Genomic DNA, 12,808 nt, shown 5'->3' with positions numbered 1-12,808 from the left:
TTATGAACCAAAATTGCACCACATGGTTCAAAATTCACTTAAAGGCGACTTCACCTTAGACAAAGCCTATTTTACCGGGTCGGGTTTGTCGACGGAATTCAGTGGATGTGACTGTTTGGACTAACTTATCAGTGACAACTACTACGACGACGTTTGGTCTCCGCATTATTAATACGTTTCTTTACCAACGTTAAAGCTCTAGTCAACAATTGTTGACTAAAATTGTCGATTGAAGTCTGAATTTGCGGTTTCAGTGAAAGATCCCACTCTGTTGAACCTCTGATTCTGATTCTGATTCCATGTTAGGGCTTTAAAGGATACAATTGCAGCTTCTTCTTTTCCATGGAATTGAAAAAGGGAAAGCTTGTCAGGTATCTTAATTTGTTACGACTCCATCGATTGATTGCTAGAGCTTCAAGCTTCCTCCACGAATTCCTTTCTAATGCGTGAATTTTAACTGAAGATTTTCATTTCTTTTTACTTATTCATTTGGCCCCTGCTCCGTACTGTTCAAATTCATTCATTCACTGCAAATGAATCAATTTTGTTTCTTAAACAGTTTTATTTTCCTTTCATTTGAGAACATTGTGATGTGTGTTCTAAGAGTTTACAATTTTAGGTTCTACTCGGATGGCAAAAAGCATAAAAAGCCAGTGTGGGGAGCTGCTGAGCCTCCAGCGCTTAAACCTAGCAATTTGCTGCCATTGGGGAAAAATAGAATTGTTGAAACATTTAGAATTAGCGGATCGAAGGTATTCCCGGAGGACCACGAGCCGTGGCGTAAAAGAATTCTTGACCCTGGTAGTGAGATTGTGTTGAAATGGAACCGGGTCTTCATAGTTTCATGCTTGGTGGCTCTTTTTGTTGATCCACTGTACTTTTATTTGCCTAGTGTGACAGAAAGTACAGGGTCTTCATGTGTAAGGACAGACCTAACATTGCGCATTGTTGTGACCTTTCTGCGCACTATTGCGGACCTCTTTTATCTGTTGCACCTGATAATTAAGTTCAGGACCGCATATGTGGCTCCAAGCTCACGGGTATTTGGCAGGGGAGAACTTGTCATGGACCCAAAGAAGATTGCAAGAAGATATTTCAGATCTGATTTCTTCATTGATTTTATTGCTACACTCCCTCTACCCCAGGTGTGTTGTTCTAGTGTGGCACTACTTGATCTTTTACACCGTATAACTTTGTTGCAAACTTCTCTCGCTGTTGATTTTGATTTGTGCCATAGAAATGGAGATAGAGATAATCGAGGAAAATATCTAGTCGAAAAATTATCTTTACGGTAAATGTACTAGTTTCTCGGTTCATTGTAAATTTCTAATTCTGGGCATGCTACGATGTCCACTATATTACAATAATGTAATGAATAAAGCTAACTGTATCGGAGATACTCCCTTTTCCATTCTGGACCAATGTACAAAACTAATGTCATGAATCATTGAGCAGGTTGGTCACTGAAAGGCTTCTTTCTGATCTTCCATCACTTGACCACTTTAGGTGGCCCATTTTTTGTAAACTAAGATCTAGATCTTATATTGTTACTTAAATTGATGGATGCATATACGCCTCTAAAATGAACTTTAATGGAAAGAGTCTAAAACAAGGTATACTAAGATGATGTGTGCAATTTGAGGCCAGTGTGTGATATTGCAAATACTTTACATAATCAGAGCAGTTTAGTTGGTTTAAATAGCTTATTGAACTTTTTTCTCTTTCAGATGGTCATCTGGTTTATTATCCCAGCAACCAGAAGCCCTCAGACTGATCACAAGAATAATGCGCTTGCATTGATTGTTTTGCTCCAATATGTTCCAAGATTATATTTGATTTTTCCATTAAGTTCTCAAATAATCAAAGCAACAGGAGTGGTTACGAAGACTGCTTGGGCAGGAGCTGCATATAACTTGCTGCTGTATATGTTAGCTAGCCACGTATGAAGTTTTGATTGGTTTGATGATTCAATTTTTAAATTCTTTCTCTCTCTCTCTCTCTCTCTCTCTCTCTCACACACACACACACACACACAGCTACACCACATCTGAACTCTTTGAAGATTGAGTCATATTGACTTAAGTCTAGTTTTCTGCTATATGAAATTAACAGTATATGTTTCCATTTTTGTTGTTGCAGGTTTTAGGGGCATCTTGGTATCTTCTATCTGTGGACCGATACACTACTTGTTTGAAATCCTTTTGCAAAAAGGAACAAAATCCTGAAAATTGCTTTGGCTACCTGGACTGCAGTTCTTTGAATGTTGATCTGCGCAAGTTATGGGCAAATAGTACAAATGTGTTTAGCAGCTGTGATCCCAGTAATAAGGATATTAATTTCAAGTTTGGAATATTTGAAAATGCAGTAAAGAGACATGTTGTTTCTTCAGCCTTTATTCCAAAATACCTTTATTGTTTATGGTGGGGACTGCAACAATTAAGGTATGACTTGTATATCCATGAGTACCAAAAATTAATTTTATAATTGGTGCATCTGATTAATTAATGTTTTGTTGAATTAGTTCACCTTGAGATTTACTTTATTTCAAGATGATGCTGACTGCAATGCTAGCGTAAAACTTATAAGGTTTAAGATGGAGAAGAAGAGGAAAGAGATTATCAGTACTCTAAACAATGTGAAATTATTTCATATTCATGTTAAATTAAATGTGATAGATGTGTTTTATGATCCAAAGCTCTACTTTAGGGATTGATGTAGCCCCTTGATATGGTTCTGGGCCAATTGGTAAAGGATATACTGAAGGAATAGATCCAGATACTGGACTTGTAACTAAAAGTGCTCACAATATGGAATGTCCATTCTGTGAAGAAGTAAGAATTGCAGTTGACTAGCAGGGTAAGTGGCACATGATAGCAATTGGGTATTTAAGAGGTGGGCATGGGAGTTGGGTAAATGAACATTGTGGTTTGTTTGGCATATAGCTGGGTATGGATTATTTTTATTTTTTTTGGAGTTGCTCAGGCTCTGATCTTTCTTTCATCACTGTAAAAGCTCATTGAGCTCTCCTTTTAGTCTAATAGACCCTTTGAAACTGAATTCAATGTGAATTTTTGTCACACCACCAATGTTGTCAAACTTGAGAATCATACGAGAAAAGGGAGATAAAAAATAGAAGCTTGAAGATTGTAACTTGACTCTTAAGAGTTATGAGTATACAAAAAATTATATTCATATACATGTGCATGCATTAAGAATAATATATATGACAAAAATAGCTCATAATAAGTCTCAAGTAGTAAGATCCAATGCATAACACAACTAAGAATAGATTGACAATTCATAGAACTAGTCATAAATAAAACGACTAATAAATTCATAGATGTTTAATGCAAACAAACTATCCAAGGTATTCATATTAAAAGTAGGATAGTCAGCCTGCTCCACTTATCTTCATTTTCATTATTAGCAATTGGAGGAACCTCCAAATCATCCATAGGTGCAGCAGTACCACCACCACTAGCATCTTCATCTACTCCAACTTCAACTGAGATGTCTTCATTTGAAGCATCTAAAGTTAAATTTGCTACATTCTCCTCTATAGTCCATTCATCATCAAAAGCAAGATCACCAATGCTATAGTAATTAGTTATCCTAACTTCCTTCTTGTTCAATCTTGAATTGGCCATCACAAATGCCATATCATTCATGGTCTTTTGCTGTAAATGATTTCTTTTCTTGGTGTGAACCAAATAATCATAAAATTAATTAACACATCATACTAGCCTACTAGATGGTATAGGTAAATAATTATAAATCAATTTATAATCTGAATTCTTACCCTCTCAAAAGCACTCCAATTACACTCACAACCGGATGATCTACAAGTCAAACTCAATACTCTAATAGCAAACCTTTGTAATTTTTTATGTTGATCACCATATGATTCCCACCATTCTGCTGGAGTTTTGGTTGAGTGCATGTTGACCAAAAAAAAAATCCAAATATGCACTTGAAACTTTTAATCAGCATCATTCTTACTAAACTCATTAGTCTCTCCCACCAACCTGTCTAAACAATCATATATTCCACGCTTCACAGAATAGAGAACTCCAGCAAGAATGGAAAGTACAACAACAGAAGTGAGTGGAATAGCAAGAGAAGTGATCAGAACAGGCAGTGAGTGTGAGTGGAACAGAGAGCAGCCAAAACAGCATTGTGAAGGTGATGCCAGCAATCGTGAAGGAAATACTGATGACGGTGGTTGTGACTCACGAGTGTTGGGATGCTATTGACAATGAAGGTTAGCGTTAGCGCTTCAATGGTTGTCGGTGATGGCAGTGATGGATGCTCAACAGCAGCAATGTCAAGAGGCGCATGCACCGTTGACTCATGGGTCTCCTTCATTTCTGATTTGTGATGGGAACCCTAGCGGAGCATAAAGGTCATGAGTGTTGAGCTTTGTTTTTGGGTCTGGTCAGGTCAATTTTTAGACAACAATGGGCTGTCAAACCCTAGCTTCACAAGATGGGAAGGATTCACGCAGTGCAAATCCCTCAACTTGACAAGTATCATCACAATGTGGCAGTGATTCGTGCCTCATCCACGTCAGCTCGTGAAGTTTTCCGTACTTGCAGGATTGACACTATTAATAGTTAATATTATGGGACTTAGTTTTTTCTCAATACTAATGATTGAGGCCTGACTCATCCTTACAAATCTGGCATATAAAGTGATAGAAGCCTAAGCTTTATAAGCTCTTATAAGACGCTATCTCTTTACAAGCCTAAACTGTCTTGATAAGATCATGTAAGATCTTATCAGATCCATCTAGGTCTAACAATTAAGTTGGTAATGCGATGAGAAATGCACTTATACGTAATGGATAAGCATAAAATAACTATAAGATGTGCTAAACTTGAGTAGAGTCTGAAATTGTATGTAGCACTGGCAGGGAGTTTGTTATGTCTTAATTTTAATATTGTAGAGATAAATGATAGTTTTTTGGTGCTCATTTTCTTATTCTTTTTTTGTTGCAGTTCTTATGGGCAAAACCTAGAAACTAGCACGTTTATTGGGGAAACATCATTCGCCATTGTCATTGCCATCTTAGGCCTTGTACTATTTTCCCATTTGATTGGGAACATGCAGGTATTTGCATATAATTTGTTTTCAGTGTACAAATAATTAAAATCTAAATTATCAAGAATTTAAACAAACGTCACTTGTTACCTATTTCAGGTATAGAGTGGAGAATTAAATTTTCTAGAATTTTTTGAACATGATTTTTTATCAAAGGGATATATGTGCTAAACAAGGCCAAATGAGCTGTTAGACTTGATCAGAATAATTAGCAATCTACTATACTAATATAATACAGTGTTTAGTTTTTTTTTTTTTTTAATTTGATTCTGCATTGAGGTTTTTTCTTTGGCTAGACATATTTGCAATCTATCACTATAAGGCTTGAGGAGTGGAGGCTTAAGCGAAGAGACACAGAAGAGTGGATGAAGCATCGCCAACTCCCTGAAGATTTGAGAAGTCGTGTTAGACGATTTGTTCAATATAAATGGCTTGCTACTCGTGGAGTTGATGAGGAAACCATTCTACGTGCATTACCTGCTGATCTTCGCCGTGATATTCAAAGGCACCTTTGCTTAGACCTTGTTAGAAGAGTACGATTTCTGCTGACTGTTTCAGTTCTCTACAAATCTTTCTGTGCTCATGTCCACAATTTGAAACTTAATATAGACCATACTTCCAGTTCTATCACAACATCGTATTTTTGGATTTCCTTTAGTAGGAGATGTAATGCCTAAATTTTCACAAAATGCTTTACTGTATTGAAGATTTACGCATTGGGTACATCTTTACTGTATCTTCTTGTGTCTGGGTTTGACATTAGCAAGTGGGGCTTCTTTTTGTAGGATAAAATAGAAGTTGGATTGGGAGATTGATTCTCATTGATGCCAATGAACGTAGAATGTTAATAAGCATAAACATTTATACGCTATTATACGTATTTAAACAAATTCCTTTCTTCGTTCTCAGGTTCCCTTCTTCTCACAGATGGATGATCAGCTTCTGGATGCAATATGTGAGCGGCTGGTATCGTCTCTGAGCACTCAAGGCACTTACATTGTTCGTGAGGGTGACCCCGTGACTGAAATGCTTTTTATCATTAGAGGTAGATTGGATAGTTGTACTACCAATGGTGGCCGTACTGGTTTCTTCAACTCAATCATATTGAGACCTGGAGATTTTTGTGGCGAGGAGCTACTTTCTTGGGCTTTACTACCAAAATCAACTATTAATTTACCTTCGTCAACCAGGACAGTTAAAGCCATAAGTGAGGTCGAGGCTTTTGCTCTTCGAGCTGAAGACCTCAAGTTTGTTGCCAATCAATTTAGGCGCCTTCACAGTAAGAAGCTGCAGCACACTTTTCGATTTTATTCCCACCATTGGAGGACTTGGGCAGCCTGCTTTATACAGGCTGCTTGGCGGCGATATAAGAAAAGGATATCTATGAAAGACCTCGGTTTGAGGGAATCCATTCCTTCAGATGAGACAGTAGCTAGTGAGAGAGAACAGGAGGACTATTCTGCCAGTTCAAATTCAACTCAGGCGAAATTGAACCTTGGGGCAACAATTCTTGCTTCGAGATTTGCTGCTAATACACGAAGAGGAGCCTTGAAGATTAAGGATGACATGCCCAAGTTACCAAAGCCCGAAGAACCCGACTTTTCCGCTGAAGCCGATGATGATTAGTTACACTTAGTCAAATGACATTTGTTTTCAGATTCAGTTGCAACCTACATATTTCAGTGTGGATAATGAATCAGTAGGTTACAAATCCGGCATATCCCTCTGCATAAAGACCCTTGCTGCTAGTTGATGATGTATTTTAGTGAGAAAGATACAAAGGTGGGGGTGGGTTTATACTCAGCGAATGGCTGTAATGTAATGTATATTACTCAGTTCTGTGTAATCTGACATGTAATTTTCATCTGAGTAAGCTGATTAATATTGTGCAAGTATGCATCAAACTCTGTTTGATGTTCCTAATAGTTAAAAGGGTGAAAAAAGGGGCACAGTGAAATCGTTCTCTTGCATTTTGAATGATACTCGTTGCCCTTAATTTGTCGACCTGATTGCGTGGTAATGGAATGCCAATAATAACGTTAATAAAATTGCAACAAATGATGACCGGTTGCTACATGTTACACAGAACCACCAAACCGGATTAATTTTTCGAGCAATCATTCTAACTATAAATAAAGCAAATGGCTGCTCTACAGCATTATTTACAGGCCGATATAAAATGTAAAGTTACACACTGTTGTACGACGGGTGGCTTTTAGCAGCATTTCCTCTGGGGAGAATCATGTGGCAGAATTTTTTTAGTTTTGTAAATAATCCTTTTAGCTGTCAATATTTATCAAAATCATAGAACTCTATGTTCTTGTACTTTTGAGATATAATCTCAGCTTGAACTTTTCTTGCCGTGTCTGTTGCACAACCAACAAGAATAAGAACAGAAGTTCCTGCAAATCCCCGAAATGCAGTCAAGTGAGTGATCTGTTCTACAACTGCTGGACCAGCAGCCAAGATAGCCAAAAATGTTGAACCCAGAACTGATATTCTACTAAGAACCTGCACCAAGGAGAAAGCCAATGGTCACTTGATTTGAGTTCAATGTAGAATGTTCATTGAATTTTCAAAACCTAAAAACTGTTTCACTCGTTTACAAAAAGATATCACAATCCTGACAGTTTTGAACTTTCATCAAATCAGCCAGCATACTAGCGTTTATTGGTATATAATATATATTTTAAGAGAACAAAGACAGGTTATAATCAAAAGGAAATCGTATAATGCAAAACTAGAAAAGGAAGAAATTACTGTTTTGATAAATGTAGCTGTACTTCTGCCTGGTCTGACAAGTGGAATTGAAGCACCTTGTCGTTTCAGTTGTTCACTCACATCATCAGGGTCCAATTGTAGGAAAGTGTAATAATAGTTGAAGAAGGCTATCAAAAGTATGTTGAACGGAAGATAGAAGGAACCTACAAATATCCAGTTAAGTAAAAAACATCAATTTATAAAGAAACAACTTTTAACGACAATAAAGCATAAATGAAATTCATTTCAACAGTGTATGGCAACAACAATGCCAGTGTTTGCATTATATATTGTCAAATACACAAGATCAACACGGAATGTCAGCGGAAGGCATTTCATGAACCATTACTAATATTATATAGTGTAGTGACAAGAGAACAGTGATTGAGAGAGTCTATAGAGGGGAAACACAGCTGTAAGTGAATATCTTATAAATAGGAGCAAAAGGGGTGGTGGTACTTAGACAATTAAGAACTGACTCAGAAGTTGCTAGGAGAGGAGAGGTCTCTCCAATACCTCATTTATTTCATGGTTGCACCGACCAATAGACACTTTACAATAAAGACTCATTGCCTTATTTTTTCTTCAAATCTTTCCATCATATCAGTTGAAACCTATCATGAAGAAACAACCAGTTACCTCCTGGATTTAGTGCCACCGCAGCCTTCTTTAAAGCAGTTAAACCAGTGAAGCGTGCTAAAGTACCGGGAAGAGCTAATGACGACGTAGAGAAGATGATAGGCATTACTCCAGAGCTATTTACCTGACAGTAGAAGATTTACATACTCAAATTTGATGTTGGATGAAACAAATTCCATGAATAGTTAAAATACATGAAATGAATGGATGGAAGAGACAACTTTAACAAAAGATAAAACTAGAAATTGGTGAAATGGAGAGAGAACCTTAAAGGGTAGGTAAGCAGACTTTTCAAGTCCAGTACTTTTGCTGGCGTATCTAGAAGCATAGTTAATAGGGATTTTTCTCTCTGCTTCCTGAAAGCCATTGTTTGAGATCAACTTCTCTTCACTGATTCAAATAGATCTCTATTATATCTATGAGAATGGTATTTACCTGAACATAAACGATACCAACCACCAAAAACACGAAAGACACGATAATGGTAGCAAGTCCAACATAGTTAGCATCATTAAATGCTTGTGCAATTGTCCTACCAAAAGAAGCTGGCAAGTAGGATATAATGTTTGTGAATATCAAAAGAGAGGTACCACTCCCAAGTTTTAGGTCTGTAATTCGTTCCCCAATATATGTTGTAAACACAGAGCCAAGAGTCAATAAGATTACAGAAGAAATAACCCACTCCACAGAAAAGTCATTGACATAGGGACGTAGGTAAAGAACTTGGCCGATTGCCTGTAGTGAAAAAGAGAAACAAACACAAAAATTCAGAGAAAACTCAATTAGCAATAAGCACTTCCAACATACACTTACATTCCTTTTTCATTTTGCAAAAAAGTTAGTGCACAACATAAGTAACTTTTTTGCAAAAGAAATTGCCCAAACAAAACTTCACAAATTGCTGACCTGCACAATGGCAAATCCGACTGAAGCATATCGAGTGTACTGCAGAATTTTCTTTCTTCCAGCCTCACCTTCTCTCTTTTGAAGATCTTGCAATTTAGGATATATTTGTGCAAGAAGCTGGAAAACAATCTGTGCATTGATGAAGGGAACAATACCAAGGGAGCATACCCCAAGTCTACCAATACCACCACCAGAAAACGAGTCCAAAGTGCTTAGCAAACTGTTCTGATCTAAATTTCCAACAAAAGCATCCCTATTAACTCCACCTAGGGGTATGTAAACTCCGAGCCGTGACAAGGCAAGAAGCCCTAAAAGTTTGAGAAACTTCCCTGGAAGTGGACCTTTAAAAAAGTCACCAAAGTCTATTGAACTATCCTCTATTGCAGCTGCAATGCCAAAATAAATAATCAATTGAACAATCCTCTATTGCTCAGAGATAAAAAAAACATAATTCAGGTTCAATAAGATACAGAGAAAAATGTCACCTGCCACCCCTTGTGAGTTGTTAGGTTTTCCCTTTTCTGTACTTGAAGTACTCTCAAACGGTTGTGTAAACAAGCACAACAGATTTTCCCAGGTAGAATTCAAAGCAGAAGGTAAATCTGAGTTGATACCCAAGGGATCAAAATGTGCTTCATCACTGCTGCAGAGTTTGAAACAAAATAATTACAACCAACAACAAGGCGGAAGAAAGGCAAATGATTGTAGATTTCTCTAAAACTGAGTAGAACTAGAAGACACAATTGAATTGACCAATGATCACATTCACAATCACTACAGTCTTTGGTCCAAGAAACATCAAATGCCTAATTCATTGAGTGGAGCGGAAAGTTCACACGTGCTAGTAACATCCCCCACCACTGGCTTTCTCTACTCCAAAAGTTACAATAACGAAGAAGCATGTTGATAGAGGTATAAACAACTAGTGTACTTCTGAACCAAAAACAGATAATGACGCAATTCTATCAAAAAGGAAACAAATTAAGGAGCCCTATTGTTAAAGTTTGTGTTTTGAAGAGTTCCCATTGTAGAAGAAATAATTGGAATGAAAATTTGGTGAAGGGATTCAAACCCATTATCAGTGTTTGAGCATAAAAACAAATAAGAATGAAAAGTGGGTAGAAGCAGTTGTGTACCTTGTTGAGAGATGAGGAGTTTTCCATGAATGAGTGGGTGTTCTTTGGACAGAGAAACTGGCTTGGCAAATGGATGTTTTCAATGGTTTAAAAGGTTTTGGTTTGAAACGATTAAGCCAGAAATTGAGGGGAGAAGAACATGAAGCTTCCCTAACAGTTATCAACATTATTATCCACAAACTCTCTTCACTTCGCCAACGCTACAAAACTAACCGAATCTCGTAACAAAAATAAATATCAACACCCCTATTAAAAAATTAAATAAAAATAAATAATCAATTTCCTTCCATCAATTTATTCCTACAAACAATGAAAGATCTTATTTAATCCCTAAATATTTAAAATAAAAAAGTCTTTTAATGTCTTATTCTTAAATTTGGTAGGATTATTTTGCTGTAAAAATAATTCTAAAAATTCATTTGACACTAAATCAATAATTGTTTTATTATTAAGCTATAGTATTTAGGGATGAATTTTGTACTTTTTACAGATTTAGGAATTAAATTAAACATTTTGTTTTTGTTAGGGATTAAATTAACAATTTTCAGACATTCAAGAACTAAATTGATTATTTACCTTAAAAAACCAAAATTATACTTTTGTTTCAGTAAGCAATCGTTTTAATGGATTGTGATGGGAACCCGCCCGTATTTCTCATCATGGGAAATATAAGTTTGTCCATTTGATATACTTTTTCTGTATCTTTTTTAAATTTTATTTCTTGTTACTATAGAAAAATTATAAAATATAATAGTTTATTTAATTTAATAGAATATTTATAATATTTTCTATTTTAACCTTTTTATCTCTATATATATCACAATAAATACCTACAGGTAAACTAAGTGAAGATTAAGAAAATAATAATAATAGTAATATAAATGAAAAAATAAGTAAAGTAAGTGAAGATTAAGCAAATAATAATATAAATGAAAAAAGGTGTCATCTTAAAAATTTAAAAATGATAATAAAAAAGAATCAATTTTTCGTTAAAAATACAAAAGAGAAAATTGAATTATGTTTTAATTTTTTTTAAAACATTGTTACAGTTTCATGTAATACGTGTTTATAGATACAGTTTATATTTGAGAAATGATAATTTTCGTAAATGAGAAATACCTTTATATTTGACAGATACACTGTCAAAAACTCTGTTCAAAATTTGCTTTTCTCAAAACTTTTTCCTCTTAAGTCAAACGAAGATTAATAATATGTAAGTTTGAGAAGATAAATGATGAGTCAATCCATACTATTAACTATCTTGGTTAGCTAATAAAAGTGTATTATTGTTAGTTTGGAAAATAAGCTCTTGGTATCTAATTTTTTTATTAAGATTTATTTGTATTACATTTTCTTAAAGAGCCTACTTAAAAAATAATCATGTGAATAATAAATTATAGATAAATAATGTTAAATATATATATATATATATATATATATATATTTTTTTTAAAAATAGTATAAATATTGTTAAAATGCATGAACATTTTATTTTGTATAACCTTTTTTTATATGGGTGGTAATTTTAATTCTACCTACTAATTATTTTTTGTACATTTTTTTTTGGGCGCAATGGTTCCTGATACACCAATGAAATAAAAGAGAATCAACCGCGTGTAACAACTATTAATTTGTATCTATATATTTATATTTAATGTTAGGTACAATATTACTTTTACTTTATTTTTAAGAGAAAAATTTGTGTTTGAATTTATAGTATAACGTTTGAACATAGAACCATTAGTTTGGTTTTATATTTTTATTTTTACTGTTGCGTATAAGTGTACTTTTACATCATTATGGATTTGAAGTTATATTTAGGATATTTAATAGATGTTTGAATTGCATCTTTAACTATATTATGTCCTTTTTAGCTACTCATACTAAATTTTATTCATCAATGTTGTGTTTTATAATTCATGCATAAAGGGAAAAATTCACATTCGTATATATTGAATTAAATTGAGAAATTATTTTATCAAAAACAAGTTTTCTCTTTCATTATTATAAATTATGAAATTACTAACTTTTCAAGCATTTTTAATTAAAAAATAAAATTACATCATAATAAAAAACCTTTAACAGAAGCATAGCAATAATCAATAACGACACATATTATAGCCTCATACATCTCTACATTAAATACTTTAAAAACTTGTAGTAAAATACTTTAAAACAACCTTTACCAATAACATAGGTACTACATATCTTCAAAGAATACCGATACTTGCGGTTTTTGAATTTATTTTTGTAATTATCAGAGGGGT

At 34.7% G+C, this 12,808-nt stretch overlaps 2 protein-coding genes across 4 annotated transcripts; one reads left to right on the top strand and one right to left on the bottom strand.

Moving 5' to 3' along the window:
- Positions 1 to 88: 88 nt before the first annotated feature.
- Positions 89 to 7,004, top strand: LOC114164763 (cyclic nucleotide-gated ion channel 17). Of its 2 annotated transcripts, none has more exons than XM_028049521.2 (7): positions 89 to 371; positions 620 to 1,145; positions 1,728 to 1,940; positions 2,140 to 2,441; positions 4,998 to 5,109; positions 5,397 to 5,633; positions 6,010 to 7,004. In XM_028049521.2, the coding sequence occupies exons 1-7, from the start codon at positions 343 to 345 to the stop codon at positions 6,724 to 6,726; spliced, it is 2,136 nt and encodes a 711-aa protein (XP_027905322.2). In that variant the 5' UTR covers positions 89 to 342; the 3' UTR covers positions 6,727 to 7,004. The 2 variants fall into 2 exon arrangements, with proteins under 2 accessions (XP_027905322.2, XP_027905323.2); XM_028049522.2 differs by having other exon boundaries at positions 94 to 371; positions 582 to 1,145.
- Positions 7,005 to 7,122: 118 nt separating this feature from the next.
- SCY1 (SECY homolog 1) lies at positions 7,123 to 10,777 on the bottom strand. 2 transcript variants are annotated; one of them, XM_028049523.2, is made up of 8 exons: positions 10,542 to 10,777; positions 9,891 to 10,048; positions 9,406 to 9,791; positions 8,935 to 9,234; positions 8,766 to 8,855; positions 8,500 to 8,623; positions 7,861 to 8,024; positions 7,123 to 7,611 (listed from the first exon to the last, which is right to left on the bottom strand). In XM_028049523.2, exons 1-8 carry the CDS (start codon positions 10,706 to 10,708, stop codon positions 7,387 to 7,389), a joined length of 1,614 nt encoding a protein of 537 aa, XP_027905324.2. In that variant the 5' UTR covers positions 10,709 to 10,777; the 3' UTR covers positions 7,123 to 7,386. The 2 variants fall into 2 exon arrangements, with proteins under 2 accessions (XP_027905324.2, XP_027905325.2); XM_028049524.2 differs by having other exon boundaries at positions 9,891 to 10,045; positions 10,542 to 10,762.
- Between the last annotated feature and the right edge of the window lie 2,031 nt (positions 10,778 to 12,808).

The sequence above is a fragment of the Vigna unguiculata genome, chromosome 9, assembly GCF_037176805.1.
Source record: "Vigna unguiculata cultivar grain cowpea cultivar isolate G323 ecotype 2 chromosome 9, ASM3717680v1, whole genome shotgun sequence".
Lineage (NCBI taxonomy): Eukaryota > Viridiplantae > Streptophyta > Magnoliopsida > Fabales > Fabaceae > Vigna > Vigna unguiculata.
Note: the sequence above shows the minus strand (reverse complement) of the source record. Positions and strands in the feature narration are given on the sequence as shown.

What these genes read in the sequence shown, in the direction of transcription:
- LOC114164763 (XM_028049521.2), top strand. Translation starts at nt 343, where the DNA reads ATGGAATTGAAAAAGGGAAAGCTTGTCAG. An exon ending in TGGGGACTGCAACAATTAAG is followed by an intron (nt 2,442 to 4,997) that starts GTATGACTTGTA and finishes TTTTTGTTGCAG; the next exon opens with TTCTTATGGGCAAAACCTAG. An exon ending in GCTTAGACCTTGTTAGAAGA is followed by an intron (nt 5,634 to 6,009) that starts GTACGATTTCTG and finishes CTTCGTTCTCAG; the next exon opens with GTTCCCTTCTTCTCACAGAT.
- SCY1 (XM_028049523.2), bottom strand. Translation starts at nt 10,708, where the DNA reads ATGTTGATAACTGTTAGGGAAGCTTCATGTTCTTCTCCCCTCAATTTC. An exon ending in GGTGGCACTAAATCCAGGAG is followed by an intron (nt 8,025 to 8,499) that starts GTAACTGGTTGT and finishes GGATATTTGTAG; the next exon opens with GTTCCTTCTATCTTCCGTTC. An exon ending in CAGCTACATTTATCAAAACA is followed by an intron (nt 7,612 to 7,860) that starts GTAATTTCTTCC and finishes TCCTTGGTGCAG; the next exon opens with GTTCTTAGTAGAATATCAGT.